The 20,374-nt window shown below is 35.4% G+C and overlaps 1 protein-coding gene across 2 annotated transcripts in view; it reads right to left on the reverse strand.

Moving 5' to 3' along the window:
- Positions 1-703: 703 nt before the first annotated feature.
- The window catches only part of PKIA (cAMP-dependent protein kinase inhibitor alpha), an 87,755-nt gene continuing 68,084 nt past the window's right edge, over positions 704-20,374 (reverse strand). For both annotated transcript variants that reach the window (XM_004427132.3, XM_087420407.1), the window contains 2 exons: positions 7,378-7,555; positions 704-4,208 (listed from right to left, as the gene is read on the reverse strand). In XM_004427132.3, the coding sequence (XP_004427189.1) occupies positions 4,129-4,208; positions 7,378-7,528 (231 nt within the window). In that variant the 5' untranslated portion in view covers positions 7,529-7,555 and the 3' untranslated portion in view covers positions 704-4,128. The remainder of the gene's footprint in view (positions 4,209-7,377; positions 7,556-20,374) is intronic.

The following is a 20,374-nucleotide window of genomic DNA, read 5'->3' on the forward strand; positions in this document are numbered from 1 at the left end:
GTCCCACCTTGGTCTCTGCTTGATCTTTACTGCCTGTATGTGGTAAAAATATGATGAAAAGGGAGCAATACCAAGATAAAAGTGGTTAAACTCTCTCTGCTCCTCTACCGCAAGATAGTATGCTTAATATGGTAAAAGCTTGGGTGTCTGTGAGCACTCCATTTTGTTATTGACTCATTTTAAAGCTTTTCAGTGGAGGGCACAGAGTGGATCCATCTTGAAACCCTGCACTTCTTCTAGATCAGTGGTTCTCAAGTCGTGAGGGTGAAGGTGGGAGGAAAAAAGATATCAAAACCGTATAGGGAGTGTTTTCAAGGGGAAGAGAGCGTTTGTGTCTGAATGTATCTGTGTGTGTGCGGGTGGAGGCGGGAGTGGAAACTTGCAGGGGATTCTCATAAACACCTGTCTTCTGATTGAAAATCACTGCCCCGCAGATGAGCAAGTAAGAACCACAGGAGTGATATTGGGGCTTACGATTTAGGAGTTGGCTCTGGTAGATAATACAGTCCAGGAAGTCGGCTACCAGAGTGGAATGGAGGTGAAAATTGTTGGAGTAAAGACCAGGAAAAAGTGAGGCTGGATAGTGGCGACGTCCACCACAGGGAGGCTAATGTGTTGAATTTCTCCTTTACCACCGCAGCACTCTCTCAAACACCAGGTACGTAGCATGTGTTCAATAAATACTCTTAATAGACTGTGCACATTTCAGAAAAATGTATTACTTTTAATATCAATTATGTGAGCATGCAACATCGCTAAATACAAAAGTCATACAAGCTCACAAATGACTTCAGAGACTGCCACTCTTTTAATTAAAGAACAATTTAGGGCCTATTAAGACATCATAAATCATAGATCGTTTCCTGTTTTCACTTGATGACTATACATTTTCTCCCTATTACTACAGGCTTCACTCAGAAGCCTTGCTGCCCAGCAGATACATTTCTTTTTCCATTTTTGCTTCTCTAAAGAGAAACAGCAATATAATTCAACTTCTAAAAGGGTACATTTCCTCTGTGTCTGAGTAAGACTCAAGTGTAGGGCATTTATAGTGTGCAGCTCTGGGGGTATTGCCTAAAAATTGAAGGCTGCCTGTTATCTACTGGAAAAATATTTCTATGAATTTATGATAACAATATGTTGGCATAGGATGCTTAACAATTGATAAAAGGTACATTTGACAAGTTCACACGTTGCAAATGAGTCGAAAACTGAGAGTGTCATAGTTCTAGTTAATTAAACCAAATAAGTAGCATGGACCATAAAAGATCTGAACCATGCTAAATTAACAGACTACAACGTCAGAAAAATATCTTTGAGGAAGTATAACACAAAAAATAAATTCTAATTGAATTTCTTTTTTTTAAAAGTGCACTTTCTATGATCTAATGACATCTGTATCATCACTTATCTAGGTAACCTTAAAAGACAATTCCCCTTTCTGGGACTCAGTTTCCTTCTCTAGAACATGGAGGCTGAACCAGTCCATCTCTAAATATTCCCTTACAGATCAACATCCTCTGTCATTGCCTTTAGTTTTATGGCATGTGCAACAGAAATCTTTTTGGAGACAAAGATAGGTTCAAATCTTAATTTCATCATATTAGGTTTTTAAGCTTAGAAAAGTTCTACCTTATTGAGACTTGATTTCCTAATCTGTGAAATGGGATAACCCTATCTTTTTAATCAAATTGTTGGAGGCTTAAATGGGAGAATATGTGCTGGGAAGCGACGAATATAATGTCAGTTGGTTAATAGGCATTCAATGTGTATTAGGAAATCAATGCCTTAGTTTTCTACCCTTTCCTTCTCTCTTTAAAAATTCAATTCCATGTCTATTACTGACTTGCAAGTAAAAGTATTACAATAAAATTTGGAAGATACTGTGAACTTTTGCTGCGAGACATTTGAAGGGTGTGGACATTTTGGAAAGTAGATTTTTATCTTTCAGCTTGGGAATGCCTCTGGGTTTGAATGTAGCAGACAAAGTAGCAGTAAGAGATGGAAATAATTCAAAAGCTCCATATGACTTTGAAATTCAGCACTATTATATACTCAAACACAAGCATGACACCACATGCATTAATAATAGTATATCACATAGGAATAAAAACCCTCCACATATACTCAGCACTAATCCTAAACTTTACAAAATCACATGAAATCAGTTTGGAATTCCACAACTTTAAGGATGAAAAGAACTTTACTTAGATTTACAAGAAAGCTATGAGGATACTAAATGAGGATATTGAAAAAGTGATTTTATGAGTTGGACGTTTTCAACGGACTACCAGAGATTGTCTAAAATAGCCTCAGGAACCTTTTTCCACTTGTGAGTCTATTGATAGGTGGATTTGTTTGAATTTTAACTGCACATTTTAGACCCTAATGGGTTAGACAGATGGAAGTACTCTAAAATTTAATCTTTCCTCTTTCTGTTTTCTGAGACACTCACACTGTTAACATTTTTTCTAGTAGTATATGACTGAGGACCAAATGATACCCATGCCCTTATCCCACTCATTTGAAAAGTAGTGTAAAGGGAGATGAAGGCAGACTTACCTTTCATCCTGTATGAGACTACAAAGGAGGGCTGAGTTCCTGGTATGTCCATATAGATTACCTGCCACTTAGCCTACTTCACATAGGACTCTATCTAAGATCTTGAGGACAGTTAAGTGGGCTCTTTACTGTAAAGGGTCTTCCTGTTGTCTGCTATTTGTCCAGTAATTCATGAGCCATTGGCATATTACTGGTTCCTTATTTATTACCACTGATAAATGATTTCATAATACTGACCAGAGGGATTACACAGCTCACAGAAACTCTCCATGTAAGAACCATGATGTCAAAACACAGCAGAGGCCACCAACAGCATTAATGAAGATTTTGTTAGCTTCTAATGATGATTATTATTGTATCAGAATGCAATTCACACTAATTATTAGTAAAAGTTTACAAACATTAAAAAGTGCATAATAACATTTGGATCTGATAGGGCTGATAAAAGACATGAAAAACACAACACAAGGGCTTTATTTTTGTGATTGGTGTCCACATGATTGCAAGGAGATCATTTTCTCCATCTTTTGTGGCTCCATGGAGATAAGTTGTCCTCCAAATTTAAATAGTAGCATAGAACATTGTGAGAAATTTGATTCCAGTAGAACAAAATATTTACAGTTCTCAGTATTATCTTGGCTTCTCTTTCCCATCTTCTCAATTCTCCCAAATCCTCATAATTAAAAATAAAAATATTAGTTGGGAAAAATTCCCTACTTGGGAATAAAACAAAATTTGCAGATTAAATTCTGGTCTGTGCAGACACCAAACAGAGTGAATTCGGGTAATATTCACATTAATGGATATTTTCAAATGCCTGTATAATAAAGTAAAGGAGTGTTGATGAATCTGTTAGAATTAATCAATTCATCAACACTTAGTCAAAGGGAAAGATTAAGTTAAAAAGAAAATGTGTTCTATCCTGTGTACACCACCACACTATGGAGAAGAAAAAGACACAGCCCTTTTAAAAATGAGTGGTATAAAAATTCACAGTAACATACATTATTTTTGTTTTTCATAAGCAATCAAAGAAGGGGGCAGTGCTGAGCATCTATATTGTACAATACAAAACAGTGTAAATAACACAGTATAATAACACACAGATACATAATGCTAAAAACAGTGCTTTCTGGATGGTTCTTTTACTGGGTGAATACTTGGGCCAGAGATATTTAAACTCTGGGGTTCAACCAACCCTTTGCAATTAGACACAATTAAATCCTCTGACATTGTGAGGGGCCAGATGCTACAGGAAGAATCATCATCTAGATCGGTGCTACTCTCTAAAAGCATTTCATCATATGGTCAAGTGAAAGGATCCGTACAACAATGACGTCCCAACACAAGCCACATGATTTCAACCATTGCTCATGACAGAGGTAGAGAAAAGTCTGTCTGCAGCCGCAGCCTCTGCCCCCATTTTTAACATGATAATGAGCAGGTTCCTGCAATGCAGCACAGCCATTTTCTTTTTCCCCTTTTCACTCTTGGAAACAAACGCATTCCAGCCAGGCCTGGAGATCTGAGACATTGTCGGGTGTTGATGAAGATCAAAGTGGGGTGTTAGCTTTCGGATTTTCCTGCTTCCCCCTGGGCTTCCCCGCTTTGTTCTGTTGAAGTTCGCTGTGCATCCTCTTCACCTTCTGTAAGAGACAATGAAAAAGGAAGACAGCAAAATAAAAACTATTGCTTATATTTACCGACTTTCAATATATCATATCGGAAATTTCAGAAATACTCAACAAGTCTGAAATCCTTACAGAGCCAAGTGCATTTTCTCGGTAATCAATTCCTCATCAAGAAAATAGCTTAAGTGTTTCAAAGGCTAGCTAATTCTGGTTCTATGAACTTGGCACAGCACGGCTCAAAAACAAAACAACTGAATTTTCACAGTGGTTAGTGATTATTTACGCTTTTGATAAATAGCCAGGAAGTCTCATGGCCAGGTCATGGCACTTAAATATAGCTTCATAGGTTGCAGAAATCAGAAGTCTCTTTAGGCAGAAATCAGAAGTGAGGAGCAAGTTTACCTTTTTACTCCTGACTGTCTCATTTTAAGAAATATAAAAATTGCATTTTACATTATTGATAGCACTTGATGATAACCCAGCTGATTTCTCAAAGGTTTAATTAGTTTAGATTAAAAGCAACAGTGGAAGATGAAAGGACATTATGTCAGCTGGTCAGTCCCTTGTCAGATAGTTAGGCTGGCCTCTGGCTTGCCCTTAGAGAACATATGCACGACTCGAATAAAACCACCCTCGTAACTGCACCTTAGGCAGCAATCTCAGCTAGTGACACAGCAAACGCTAAAATTAAATAATGCTTTCTCTCCATATTAGGTCACTTTACCTGAGCGAAAGCTGTAAGCAATCCTTGATTCAAAGATTCACATATTTACATGTGTTAGTTCATTACTACGCAACCAATATGGCTTACTGGACAAAATATTTTGGGCCATTGCAATAATGTAAATTATATCAATGTTTACTAAGAGTTGGTTACCATAATTCAAATGGATAGAGGTAAGTGGTCTGGTCCATTCTTTAGATGGTAATGTTGAAAGGCAGTTTCTCTTTTGCTATTAACAAGTACACGCAAAACATCTCACCTTACACCATACTTTAGGGACATTAAAAGCAGTTCTTCTACATTAAAAAAAAAAAAAAATCTGTTCTAAAGGGATTCCAAGGGTATGACCAGGCATTATATATCATTTTCATACACTACTTTCATTATTAGAGCAATGAACACGCTCCCAAGATGTGCAGATGGCCTGAATCTGAGATGTAGATTAGCATGCAATGAGAACTTGATAAACAGGAGACAGTCTCAGTAACCAAAGGAATGAAGTCAAACTAGGGCAGATGCAAGACAGTAGAATATTAAGGATGAAAGTGACTACATAAATACAAGATGAGGAACTTGACTCCCATGGGGCTTGGGACTTTCTAGTGTCTGGGGACGCTTCTCAGAGCTTAGTATAATGCTGCAAACGCAAAGCTGTGGCTAAGAAGATGCTGTTAACAAGTCAAGAGAAACATGGGACAGCAATATTGTTGAGTATAAACTAAAAAGAAGCTGAAACATTCAGGAATTACAAAGGAAATCCCTCACAATTCTCAGCTAGTGATATTTCATTTGTCATTATACATGTTAGTGTTGTACAGTTATTACTTTTAGTTATTTGTATTAGAATAATAAAGTCAGTGCTCTTCATATTTTGCCTAGTTCTGGACTTTATTATTTGAAGAGAAACAGAAAAATTTTCAAGGTCCTAGAGAATTGCAATTAACATGTAGAAATGTTTAGAAAAGAAAATATTTGGAAGCATAAAGATATTGAATTATTTTAAATTATTTAATAATAACAACATAAAATTACTTTGTTTATTGTATTTATTAATATAAAATATCAATTTATTGTTTAAATTATATAATAATTTAATATATTTTCTTGTATAAGAAAGGTCTTGGGACTAATGAGTCTCAATTTCAGTGAAGACAGAAAAAGAAGAAACTAAATTGCACTATGAATAAAAATGTCCTAATATTAAGGGTGCCTAAAATTAATGCAGATTATTTAAAATAGAATATTAATATAAAAATAAAAATATATCCTATGAAAGAAATTAGCAAATTCTCAAAGACTGCAGAAAAAATATATTTACTTACCTCATGACACCAAATTGGAATAATTCCCTAATGCCTGTCTCAGAGCTGTTTGAGAAGTAACTCCTGGTAGTAATAGTAGAGAAATAATGAAACCTGAAATATACATAGGTCTATATATTCCAAGGTGGTGATGTTAAAGTTTTATTTTAGATCTGAATTTGAAAAGACCAATCCATGACCTGTGGACCTGTAGCCACTGAATAAAGTACTGTCCCTAGGTATTTTAAGGTAATGTTGCCGAGCTGTTTCACTAACAGATACTCTGACTCAGTTTTCCTGTAACTGAAAGGCTTTCCCATAAAAATTCTAATAGCGAAGAAGTATTGAGTGGTTACCATGAGTCAGAAACTGATAAACGCTTTTCACTGTGGTATGGTTCCTTAATCTGAACTCCTTTTTACTTTTAAAGGTTGTTTTCCTCAGGGAAATACACTCAACTTTGATACTTGCAAAAACTACAGATGGAGGACCTATCAAGGGATTCATTCAAAACTCAGAGGTACTTTGAGTATCAAACTTGTTTTCCATTTTTATTGATAAAGTTAGTCTCCTTGGGTAAGAGTTTGAGGCCCAATAGTAAGACAAATTTTTTCCCAAACCCATTCTATAATGGAAGGAAAACAAAAAGACCTTTTTACCTAAGACTTATTTATGTAACAGACTATTTTATTTCCATTCTCAATAAAATTGGTCCTGGAGACCCTTTTCTTTTGAAATAGTTCTTGGAATTGAGGTCCATCAGATTCATTTGCGAATCTTGTTAGGCATCTAACTCCATTAAATATTACAGGTGGCCAATATTGTCAAAGGTGGGAGTTCCAACTATGTTAAATATTCTACTTAAGAGATTTCAGAACTTTTATAGACATTAGGATTTTTTAAAAACCCAGGTGTTTTACTGATTGTATTTGTAAAATCAGATTAAAGACTTTGCATTGGAGTGGGAAATCCTGAAAAGAGGTCATTGAAAACGGAGTAAGAGTGATTAAAAGATCAGTCCCTGACTTTTATCCTGCTTTACACTGTTGATAACTCTATTAGGTTACTTTCAAAGGTGGTTTTTCATGCCTTAATCCTACTTAGTGAAAGGCTTCAAATCATTCTATGTTCATAAAGAGATGTGTGTCAAAGGACTCACCTGTCTTGTTGATATCAAGACCTGCTAATTTCAAGGCTAATTCATTGCTGTTGCCACTTGCAGAGGAAACCAGGATGTCATGTATTGCATTTCTTCTACCCGTTCTTCCTGAAGCAATAAAATCTGCATATGTAGTTTCCACATCAGTCATTGCTAACAAATATCCACATAGCAGGGACTACAAAACAGAGAAAAATTAATAGGTAAATATAACGTTGGTCATTGGTAAACATTTAACCAAGACACTTGTTAAGTTACTGGCCTACAATATGAATGTGAAATAATTGTGCTGCTTACAAATCCACAGAGCAAGTAATCCTTTTATTTTTGATCAAGGGTCAGGGGACTTTTTCTGTAAAGGGCCTGATAGTGAATATTTTAGGCTTTGAAGGCCATATGGTCTCTATCCCAACTACTCAACTCGGGTGATAGTGCAAAAGCAGTCAAAGACAATATGTTAAATAAATGTAATAAACAAACTGTATTTACAAAAATAGGCATAGGGACAGATTTGGCCCACATGCCATAGTTGGTAGACACCTGGTTTATATCATGAAATTCTCCTTCTCTAATACCATTTTAGTCAGTCTTCAACTCTAGAGAGAACTACTTGAGATCAATAGCATGCCAAGGTGGGGGGTGGAGTGAAGTGGTCCATCCTAGAGGTAAGCAGTAAGCAAGAGTCTTGTCTGCAGAGAGTCTAAGGTCAGTAACGATACTGACCAAAATCCAGTTTGCTTTTATTATCACTATGCACCAGCAATTCTAAACAATGTTAGTGATCAAATACTGCTCCCAGTCCAGGAGGACAGCTTCCTTGTGGCCCTATTGGTAAGTCACTGCTTGAGAGGAATAACAATCTTTCTTGACTGACTCTTTGAAATAAAATTTTCAAATTTACAAAGGAGTCAGTAAAAGTGAGTTTTCCCAAACAAACATGGTGATACACATGCTTAAATAAAAACTTAATGAAGAAAAATATTTTCAAGGTAAAATATGAGATGTGTGTATTAACAAAAGACCACCATACAAATCTTTAATTTCTTTTTCTGTTTAAATTTATATCCTTCCCTGAAGGTCAAAAGAGGGATGACTACTAAGATATAAAATTCAGTCGTCCCTCGGTACCAGCAAGAGATTGGTTCCAGCACCCCCAGGGATACCAGAATCCGTGGATGCTCAAGTCCCTTAGTCCGCCATCCATATCCGCGGGTTCATCCATATCCGCGGGTTCTGCGTCTGCCGACTCAACGTTGAGCCCGCGGATACGGAGGGCCGACTGTACTGACTTTCTGTCCGGTTATTTTGTTTAAACAGAACTTTAAAATAACACAATTTCCCTCCTATTCCTAAACATTCCAATTACATTTTACTATAGTTTAAGATTAAAAACTCACACCAATAATCAAGACAATGGAGTCTTTTCAAAATATAAGAAATATGGAGGAAGGATGTATGGTGGAACCCATACATCATCATGTGCATGCACACTGGCACTCTGGAATAACTTGATGCCATTTAGGGTGCAGTTTAGGAGGGTAGCCAGCAGCACATTCCTTTAGGCTTAGTTCTTTTCCCAACATTCGGAGGAGGGAGCTGTTAATTCAATCTGGAGAAACTTTTATATTCTTCAATTCAATCTGGAGAAACTTTTCTATTCTTCAAGAGGAAGGCGAAACAGGAAAGAGAGGAATAGCATAATACAAGTTTTGAAAGAGGAACTAATGCATGCTTTACTATGACTATATTACGGATGACACTGGTTTCCCTTCAACTATATTGTTTTTTACAGGAATATGATTCAATGACTGTTATCATCTTATTTAAAATTTCAAAATGCTCCTCAGAAGATATTGGTTTTAGTCCTGGCTTTGCCACTGGCTTGCGGAGTGACTTTCAGAAAATCGACCTCCTGGTATTACATTTTCTAATAAGTAAAGTGGGACAGCTGGATGACATGATCATTAATGCATTTCAAGTGAAGGTGTAAAAACAACGATCACTCAAAACTATCTCATTTCTAAAATCTTGCATTTGGAAATTTCCTTCTGTGGTCATAACCACGTATTCTTTTTCTTTTCCTCTTACTCTTAATGAATCTGTTCTTCACACTGGTCATATCATTAATTCCTTTAACCTTCTTAATTTTAGTTTCCTCTAGGTCCAGTCTGGATCAACTGCCCACCATTTCATGTAGCTTCTTGTTAGCATCAAGAAGTCCCTTGGATATGTTGTCACTTTGACCTTCCTAAGCCTCACCTGGGAAAACAGCATGGTGCACTCTCTCTGGTCATCTTACTGGGTGGCTGTTACCAGAAAATGTCACAAAACTGTGCCAATTGGCTCAACTAGAAATTTTTGCCTGTTATCAGCATACACTCTGAGTTGATCGAAAATTCTAGTTGAGTCTTCCTTATGCTTTTCTCTATGGGAAGGATCCCAAGCCTTTCCCAGTTCACATAACCAGACACCACCTGTCTTAAGAGATGACTTTGCCTCTTCCTTCTCTGAGAACATATAGGCTATCTGCTACAAGTTCTCTTAAACTTCTTCCTCTCTCAAACACATTTCTCTGTAAATCACTATTCTTTCTTTTCTAGATGAACTAGCCTCTTTCTTTTTAAGGGATGTTATTGATTTTATCTTCTGTCACCTTCTGTAGGACCTTGCTCCATTCATTATTTTTTTTTTTTTTGGCTCAATGCTTTGAGTCTTCTTTTTCCTCTGGATTTCTCTCTTACGTTTAAAAGCATGTTCAAGTCTTCTCTTACTAAAAAAAATGAACCAACCATTCAACCAAATACACTTTCCTCAACCTTCATACACCTTTGCACTTCCACCTCTTTTCTTCATTAAACTTCTCAGAAGAGTTCAGCTACTTTTATTTTCTCACTTTCCTTGAACACACCTTCAGGATTTTTGTATTCCATTGGCTTTTATATAGTACGTTTATATGGAGACTACTTTCTTATAGATCACCGAAGTGATCTGTATTAACAAGTAACTGCTTAATGTTAAAGTTTCTTGTGAGTGTCCATCCTGTTTGACCGGTCTACAATACAGGACCCTGCCAGCTACATTCTCCTTGAAACTCCTCCCTAGCACATCCAGCAAGTTATAGAGGCAAGATTATTATAGAAATCAGACTTATCTGTATTTGCATCTAGACTTTTCACTTACTTGTTATGCTATGTCTAATCTCTCTGTACTGGGTTCTTCATCTATAAATAGTGATAAATATACTTAGTTCTCAAGGTGGCTATGAGAATGTATTTGGATTACGTATCTAAGGAGCCTAACACAATGTTTGGCAGGCACATGGTGGGTAGGTGCTGATGAAAAAACCAGTTGTCATTTCTTAGCTTCCCTGATACCCAACTATCCTGGTTCCATCCTATTTGACCTTTGTATTCACAGATTTCTCTTCCTAGGCCACCTGTTGAAATAAGGGCACCTTTTGTAGGAATTTAGGATCAGTCCTTGACCTTCTTTACTTCCTGACTTGAATAACTCATCTAATCCCAAGGCTTCTAATTCCTCACTATGGATAATGCAAAAGTGTACATCTTCTGTTTAGACTCTTCTCCCAACCTCCTCACACGCAAGGGCAACTGCCTGCTGAATAGGTATTTTCCACTTGGCTTTGCACAAGCATTTCAAATTCAATACAACAAAATAAGACAACAACAAAACACACAGAGAAAACTGGCCTCATTAATACACAGGGTTGGAGTATATTTTTACATATTTCTCTCACTCGATGTCCATGTCTAATCACTTGCCAGGTCATGTTGGTTTTTATTTGATGTCACTCATGTTTATTCCCTGTAAAATACAGGAAAAGCTCTTACCAGGATTATTGCTGAATTTTTCCACATTCTGGAGAGAACCTACTTTTGCTGCTTTAATTTCAACTGCTCGCTCTCATATGTGATACGCTGCAGAATAATGCACAATATTGTTCCAGAGCTTCTCTGCTGGTGCATTTGTTCAAGTCTATTATTCCACCTGGAATGCATTCCCTTGACAAACTTGCTTGTCGAGATGGATTTAGCCCTCAAAATTCAGCCAAATGCCGTCTTCTCTTTGTCTTTTCCCTGTCTCTTCAGCTAGCGCTCCCATGGGCTTTGATTTGTGCCTGCACAGGGCACTTAAACTCTAACTAGCAATATGGTTATCCCTCCTTCTAGACAGATCACAAGCTCTGACAAGACAGCAACTGCATTTTGTTAATGTTTTCATTACATACAATTCCTAGTAGAGTCCTTTGCACATAGTCAGTGCTAAAGAAAAGTATGTTGAATAGAACCTAACAATGAGGAAGAAATATATTAATCACCTTTCATTAGTAGCCACAGAGAAATTCCCTATTTTCCCTAGTTATACTAAATTACCAAACCCTAAAAATCTGAATTTTTTACAGGTAAAGAATCTGAGGAGCAGATAGGTTAAGTGATCTGCCCATCTTCGCATAGTTAATTAATTAAGTGTCTGGAACAAAGATCTACACAGCCTTCTTCACTCTGTCTGCTTTTCCAGGTTGCCTGTCTGCGAGTAATGAGTTTGGATAAAGTTTCTGACCTTGGAGTAATTCAGTGCTATTAGTTATAAAGACATTTTCATTACCTACTCCACCACAATTAACCAACACAGTATTTAGTTTCTACTAAAGATTTAAAGATTTAGAATTGCACATGCACAGCAACCTAGCAAATATATCTCATAAAAGTTTAAGGGAACGTGGGGTTACAGGAGTAACTCATTTCACAATCATTGTTATTGTCTTTCACTGTTAGTGTCTTTATAGCTTTTTAAAACACAGGCCTTTAGAAAAGCATAACTGCTATTCTCATCTGATAACAATGCTATGAAGTAGGCAAAAACATCTTAATCTGAAAATGAATCTCAGAGACATTAAGTGACTGCTAACTAATACACAGACCTATGACTTAAACCCAGGTCTGTGGTTTTTGCATGATGAGCATTGTATTTTGAAATAAAGGTCCTGGTTTTTTGTCATTATCATTTTTCTATGTAGACTGTCATAATAACACATGTGCATGTGGGAGTTCAGATCTAACTCATTTTGCTGATAATCGTTTTAAGGAGATTTGAAATACCAAGAATGAGACAGAGAAAAGTGGTAACATTTTCCATGAGAAGATATGAATTAAAAGGTTACCGTGCTGTTAGCTCAGGGACAATCTTCCTCACCAAAAAAAAAAAAAAAAAAAAAAAGATTACTGTGTTATGATTTGTATATCTGGGAATGTTAAAAGATCCTGGTGGTAATTCTACGTATAAGAGAGGAGGCAACAGCTTAATTCAAATTTTCTCTTAGTGTACACCTAAGTGATGAGCACATGGAAGAAGAAACAGGGTTATGAAAGATGTGAATGTATATTGTGTTCACCTTTAAAATGTGTATATAGAGCTCTCAGTTTGATTGAGTGAAAGACAATAATGATGATTGTGAGAAGAGCTTATTCCTTTAAACCTTTTCTCCACTTAAACATTTATGAAATACATTTGCCAGCCTGACATGCATTCAATTTTAAACCTTTGAAGTAACACAGAAACTAAGTACTGGGCATTCAATTATGGTAGCTGTTATAATCATTATTATAATAATAGTTATTATTATGAAAGTAGCATTTCATTTTTATTACATTTTCTTTCTCCAGACAATAGACTTACGTCTCAGTAAAAAGAACAATAGCTGATGAATAACACATATAAATACGTGAATGAAGGAAGAATACATTTTTAAACAAAATATCTAGATGCTGTGAACTCTATATTTTTTTCTTTCTCTTCATGGTTATATTTCTTTTAGTGAATTCCCATTAGGTATTCAAAAATAGTTATTTTTACATTCACAGTAGCTATGATATTTTTTCTTTCAGTTAAGCATTTAAACATAGCTCTTCAACTTAGTGATACAACTACCAGAGACGGGAAGTATCTTTTACACCAAATATACCACTGTATAACGACTTGTAGTTTCGCTTAGAAATTCTGGGGAAACTGTTGCCAAAGGATTATGTCTGACAAATATTCATCAAAAAATGACTAAAGTTAAAAAAATAATCTACTAAATGTCAGCAGCTGGTAGAGGTTTAATAGAGTAGTAATTAGCACACATTCTGGCCTTATAAAAATAAACTAATCAGAATAAAACCTGGAAAATTTACCAAAAGTGGGCTTTGATTCTTCACTAGAGTTGCCTGTTTCTGTTGCTATAATGAGAATTTTCTAGACATGACAAAATGGTAGTATTGGATATAAACAAGATAATGTGTTATTTTTTTGTATCCAATTCTACAAAAGAGCCAATTATACTCATGCTCAAAGTCTGATTAGAGGGAGAAAAAGACATTTTATTATTTAAGTACTGTACTGTTTAAAGTTAGATTAAATTTTAAAGCATAAATCTCTAAATATTGATATCTAAAAATCCAAACAAAATTCATGACTAAGAAATAAACTTGCTCTTTCTCTTCCCCCATTTATAAAAGCCTCACTTTCTCACGCTTTAACAAAAGAAGCAGTATATTGATATTCTAAAAATTCTTCATGTGTATAATGGAATTCTAAACTGAGATTCATGATTCGTGTTGGTCTTTTCCTTGTTTATGCCTTTTGCCTTTTTAAAGATCATATACACAAATTATTTGAGATAATAAACGAGAAGACTTTGCCCTAGTAGAATTTATAGATTTAGACAGATTGCAAGAGGTTAGAAAAAGTAGGTACTTACGTCTCCTATAGTAAACAAATTGACGCGTTCCACACAGATGTATCACAAAAGAAGTCAGGCCTACAAAGCTGCTAAAATGATTTTTATAGTGACATTGAGTCATGAGCCAAATGGTGACTGGATAACATGCTAATTTTACTCCTGTAAACGGGGACATGTGAAATGAGACTCACAGACTTGGAAGAAAGAATGGAGAGAATGCCATCACCAAGCACTGAAGTCTCCTCTCTAACATGAACGGCATGAGTTCTTTTAACTTTAAAAGAGAAGGAAAATTTTTTGTGTCCTAGTATTACAAATGCAATTATACAACTTCTCAATTGTTACTTTATGAAATCATGTGAAGCGTGTTAAAAGCCCTTGAGTAGTTTACTATGTACTTAGGACTTGGTCTGCATTAGTGTTTCTGAAGCATTATGGTCTCAGATATCCATTACATTCTCAAAAAGTATTGAGAATCCCAGTGATCTTTTGTTTATGTGGTTGTATCTGCCAATATTTACCATATGAGAAATTAAAACTGAAAAAATATTTAATATTTATTAATTCACTTAAAAATATAAATAATAAACCCATTACATGTTTACATAAATAATATATTTTAAATGAAATGAAATATATTTTCCAAAGCAAAAAAAAATAGTGACAAGAATGGCATTGTTTTACATTTTGCAATTCTCTGGCTTAATTTTGCAAATGTCTGGCTTAATAGAAGACTTCTGATTTCTCATATCTGCTTCTGCATTCAATCTGTCTCAATATGTTGTTTTAGTTGAAGTATATGAAGAAAATCTGGACTTACACAGATTTTTTAGTTGGAAAAGTGAGGAAAATTTTAATAGCTTTTCAGACAATTATGGATTTTTAAAAATTTTGCAATGTGGACTCTAAAACCATATTAATATGCTTTCCATACTCTGTTTTATTAAAATCTATTTTCTACCTTCCTCTTTAAGTGGATTTTTTGCCCATGCTTATTTTTTTAATATTAGGTATTGGTCATTTGGAAAATACTGGTTCACTGGGTTGTGCAAAATTTGCAAATGATATATTTCATTATACAATAACACATTTGTTACTAACGCCACCTATCTCATCAGACGTCTTTAAGAATTGGGAAATTGAAAAGTTCACAGGGGCAGATAATTAGTTTTCCCAAATTGTAATTTTTGTTTGAAAGCTCATATTTTATCATTGGCAACAGATACAGTTGGATTTTGCTTCCCTTAAAGTGCAAAGCTCACTTTGTTCTTTTTCAAGAAAATCTCTGCCAAATATCCAAGTTTGAAAAACCACAGTTTGAAAAACCCTGTCAGTTGTTCTTTCAAGTAAAAATGGTGATTCGTGAAAAAAATGGCTAGTTCAGCTCTCAACTCAAGTCGTCAAGCAAGTACTGTACTTGAGACAACCACGTACTTTGGCACACAGCAGAAGTGCTTTATGTGACTTCCCATTGCATCACACAGAATATTAGAAAGACCTGTACTCAAGCGTCGAGGTTTGACAAAATTAATGTTTGTTTTTACTGCTTCATCAAGGACATTCTTAGGTAAATCTTGCATTTTAAAAATATTAACTGTGTGGGGGCCGGCCCCATGGCGTAGTGGTTAAGCCCGGCGTGCTCTGCTTTGGCGGCCCAGGTTCGCGGGTTCAGATCCCGGACGTGGACCCACAATACTTGTCAAGCTATGCTGTGGTGGCGACCCGTATACAAAATAGAGGAAGACTGGCACAGATATTAGCTCAGGGACAATCTTCTTCAAGCAAAAAAAGAGGAAGATTGGCAACAGATGTTAGCTCAGAGTGAATCTTTCTCGCTAAAAAAAATATTAACTATGAGTGTGTAGTAGTGAAGAATACCAGAGTTACTAATAGTCTTTGGTGCCGCTGACTTGATTAGTGCTAAGGTGCTAGCAGCTTTCCCCACCATGCTTTTGCACCATTAGTGCAAATGTCAGCCAAGTGCAAAAAGCAGATAGCATCAGTATTATTATGAAAATTATTTTGAATTTGTGAACCAACTGAACGTATCTCATGGACTGACTGAAAGGATTTGGAGGACATGCAGGAGTCCAGGGACCAAATTTTGAGAACTCTTGAGCTACAAAGTAACAGGAAGCTATCTGATAAATACTATAGATTACAGAAGAGAACTCATTTGTAAAGAATTTAACCAAGCAAGTTTTTGATTCCTAAAATATTTTGCAAATATCACCTGCTTTATTTCCATGCTAAGTACTATCCGTCTTTTTCCCTTTGCTTTTCCTGTATAAGGATATTGCTTATTTATCTAATTCAGGCTTAAAAACAACCTAGTAGCTTATTTCCAAAAACAATCCCTTAATCTCACAAATCAGAGGGCTTCAAACTAAGTCTCTTGAGCTCAGGGTTCCAGAACTTGATGCTACTCAATCCCCTTTTCCCTTGAATTGGGCTACATTCTAGTCACACTGTGGAGTGAATGACAGCAAAGAAGAAATCAAGAACCACAACTCTATTAATAGCAACAATTTGAAAATTTCCACAAAAGTTTCCTCCGTGAAGGCATAATTATAATTCCTGCACCAGATCAGGAAACGGCATGCTCTAGAGTACCATCTGGTATAAAGGGGACCCTCAGAAGAGTTTGGATCATGTCCTATCAAAAGCACACTTTAATAAAGTAATCTCACATACTGAGTTGTATCACAGAGAGATGCCAACGTGTATTAACTAGGTTAGGTCAAACTCTTTTTATATTCTAAATCCAAGGCATTGAACTTTTTATCGCAAAAACATTTCTAGAATAAATTTTGCCCAATAGACTGTCTTTTGATGGTTTTCACAATAAGTTGTTGACTAATACTATTAGAGAAATATATCCCATCTGCCTTGGTTGGGGGAAGTTCCTCACTCCCTCCCTGATTTTCAGTGTATAACAAAAATTCTTAAGTTCAAGGAGTTCCAATATTTGATACTAATGATTATTATTCTCAATCTTCTCTCTGTTCATCAATTCATCTCTACCTTCAGTGATGTGATATTTGTGACCCTTATGCTTTTATCAAGGTTTTATATATTTCCTTTTTTTGACATGAGGACATTTTTATACTGTTTTTGTAAATTCACAACCTAGTCAATTGTATCATTACTTAATTTCTTCTCTGAAAATTTCCTTCAGCCCAGACTCAAATCCTTTTTTTTTCTTTCTGCAAAGCTTAACAAATCAAAGCTTTGTAATGAGAAATCTAAGCCTTAAAATGTTATAAAACCAGAGGCACAGGCTATCTTCCTTTAGGAAATATTTTCACTGTCTAATTACGCAACAACAAGTGACCTCAAAGCTACTCATAAATTCCTTTGCTCATTTCTAGCTGACTTCTTTACCAGCCCAAACAACAGCAATTTATTTTTCTGTGCTTCTCAAGTCTTATTTATATTTCTTTTTCCTACTCTCCACAGAAAATCTTGCCTAATGATTTTACAGAGAACATCAAGGTCATCTTACATAAGTTTCTTTGATTCTCTTTTCTTTATCCTCACATCAAAATTGTCCATCTCTTTATTCAAGAGTCCTTTTGCACAATATTTATATCTGCTGGTGCTCTTAATTCTATCTTCTTTCCCACTACTGTTCCTTCAATTCTGCCTTATGCTTCTGGAGTCTCTTCTTTTCCCGACTTCTCCAATGCCCATAAAATTGCTTACATTTCTCCTGTTATAAAATACATTTCATCTTTTTAAGTCTGTATGTTCTTTAAGACACTTACATGTTTTTTTTCATTTACTCCCAAACTTGTAGGAAAAGAGGTAGATATTAATTTTTCCTGCTTCCTCTACATTGCTTTATTTTTAATTCCTTTGCAATTTGACTTACGTACCTATCAATTTACTAGAATTGTTTATTCAAAGAAAAACCTTTACAGATTAACTACAAAATTCAATAAGTTTTTCATAAGAATCATTCATATCAAATTGTATATAGCATTTTACATGTTATTCCTCTTCTTGAAACACTTTTATCCCTTGGTTATCATAGTTACTGTACTCTTGGTTCTCCCATAATCTTCTTCTCTTATTTCTTCTTGCTCTTTCTCCCACTTACTTCTTAAATAATATTTATTCTCTTTTTTGTTCTTTATGTTCTGTTTGGCAATCCCGCTTACACTAATAGTCTTAACTGCCACCTGTATGTAGATGACTATCAAATCTATAATTTGGGGGCTTGATATTTTTTTGAAGCACAGCTTTAGAATTTTTACTGCCTATTGGATATTCCACCGTGGCTGTCCTTAAAAACTCAAATTCAGTAAGTTCAAAATGGAACCTTTTTGTTGTATCTCCACCTCCACCCCCAAAACCATTCATTGTCTTCATTATCTTAGTGCATATTACCACTATTTTCTCAGGCACCTATGATAGAAATCGTAAATTGTCTTCAATTACTCCATCTCACTAATTCTTCACATCCAATCATTTCTCAAACATCATTGTTTTAATTCTATCCATTCAATGTCTCTTTAATAGTCTTATTTCCATCCTTTCTCTGGTCACTAACTTCATCATCTCTTTCTTGACTATTACAATGGTAGGCTAACGACTTACTTATCTAAACCTATTCTTCTCCAACTTACCCCTTACACTATCACCAGAATTAAGTTTATAAAACATAGAATACTCAAAAATTTGCAGTGGCTCCTGGGAACCCACAAAACATAGTTCAATTTTTTTGCATGGCTTTCTAGAATTTGAAGCCAACCTACTTTACTAGCCTCTTTCCCTTCATTATCTCGCCCGTGCATACTAAAGTTCAATCATAGCTAACACTTACAGTATCTCTGGTGTTCCGTTGGTTTTCTCATGCTGTCGTCTCAACCTGGAATGCCCTTCTCTCCCAACGACAACAAAACCCTCCTCATCTTTCAAGCCCAGTTTATAGGCCACACTCACTCCCCATCTCCAGGTTTAATTAAAAACTTTATTGCAGTGTTTATTTAATTTGGCACTATGCAAGAATTAATTATTGTCATGTTGCTCTTCTCCCTATATTATATTTTCCTTGAAATCTGGGTCTTCAATTTTTGAATCCCTCACAATACTTGGCTGGGATTCTGTATGTTGTTCTTACATCTACCAAAAGTATTTTGTAGATTTGTTTTTAATCATCTTACTCAAGATCCTTATTGGCTAAGTAAATCTGTTAAGGTTATACCATTGTCAATAGTAAAAGTAGGTGGAGAAAGCATGTTTCCTTATCCTTATCCAGTTCATTTTCCTATCTCGTAAGACTTTTCATCAATTTAAGGAGATGAACTGTAATCATTTCCTCTAATACACTTTTTCTTCTGTACGTTAATTTTAACAGAGGATTTTAAAAAGTAACAGCAACAAAAAGCACTCTAGAATTCTTTGTAATCTGTTTTCACTTTATTGAGGGCTACCTCTTTTTAAGTTTTTTATAAAATATATATGAGTACAGTAGCAAATTAATGCATGGAACGATCTGTTCTGTCCTTCACTTGTTAGGGCTTTTTACATCATTTATTCACTATTTCAAAGGGTTTGTAAATCATTTACCAGCTAATCTTTGCAACACCTCTGCTGAGACAGTCAATTGGCTGCAGAAGTACTGCTGGTTGGCAAGTGACAAGTAATATTACGCGCACATTACAGATGAAGAAACTAAAGCAGAGAGAGGTTAATCGACTTGACCATGTCTTACACAGTCAGTGGTGGTACTGAAGCCAGAATGGGGACCGCGGTTATTCATATCAAAATCACAAAAGCATTAAGAGCCTGGGGCTGCTGCTGTTCTATGGTATATAATACTTTCTAAATCCTTTGTCTTATGTCTTCCTTTTCTGGCTCTATATGAGTCCAAGGAGGAAAGACGCTTTTAAAATCTATACCTTCTCATTAAACTAAGACTATTTTTTCTAATCAAATAAATATTTAGCTTTTGAAGGGATGTTAGAACACTGACATATTCCTTCTTAAAATAACTGATTATTAACTTTTCCATCTTTAAAATCTCAATGAAAGGTCAAATCTAGCTCAGTAGTATTTTCTGGTCTGTTCCAAGTTGTAACAATGATCATAAAAATAAACAAAAAGCTATTGTTTACTGGTGCTTTATCAATAACAATAATAAAAGTATGAAATATTTGCCAGATATGACACTAAGAAGTTTACGTAGATTATATAATTTAAATTTCTCAACAGCTCTATCAAATAGGTTTTCTCATTATTTCAGTTTTA

Source organism: Ceratotherium simum, chromosome 31, assembly GCF_057802395.1.
Source record: "Ceratotherium simum simum isolate JZ-2026a chromosome 31, ASM5780239v1, whole genome shotgun sequence".
Lineage (NCBI taxonomy): Eukaryota > Metazoa > Chordata > Mammalia > Perissodactyla > Rhinocerotidae > Ceratotherium > Ceratotherium simum.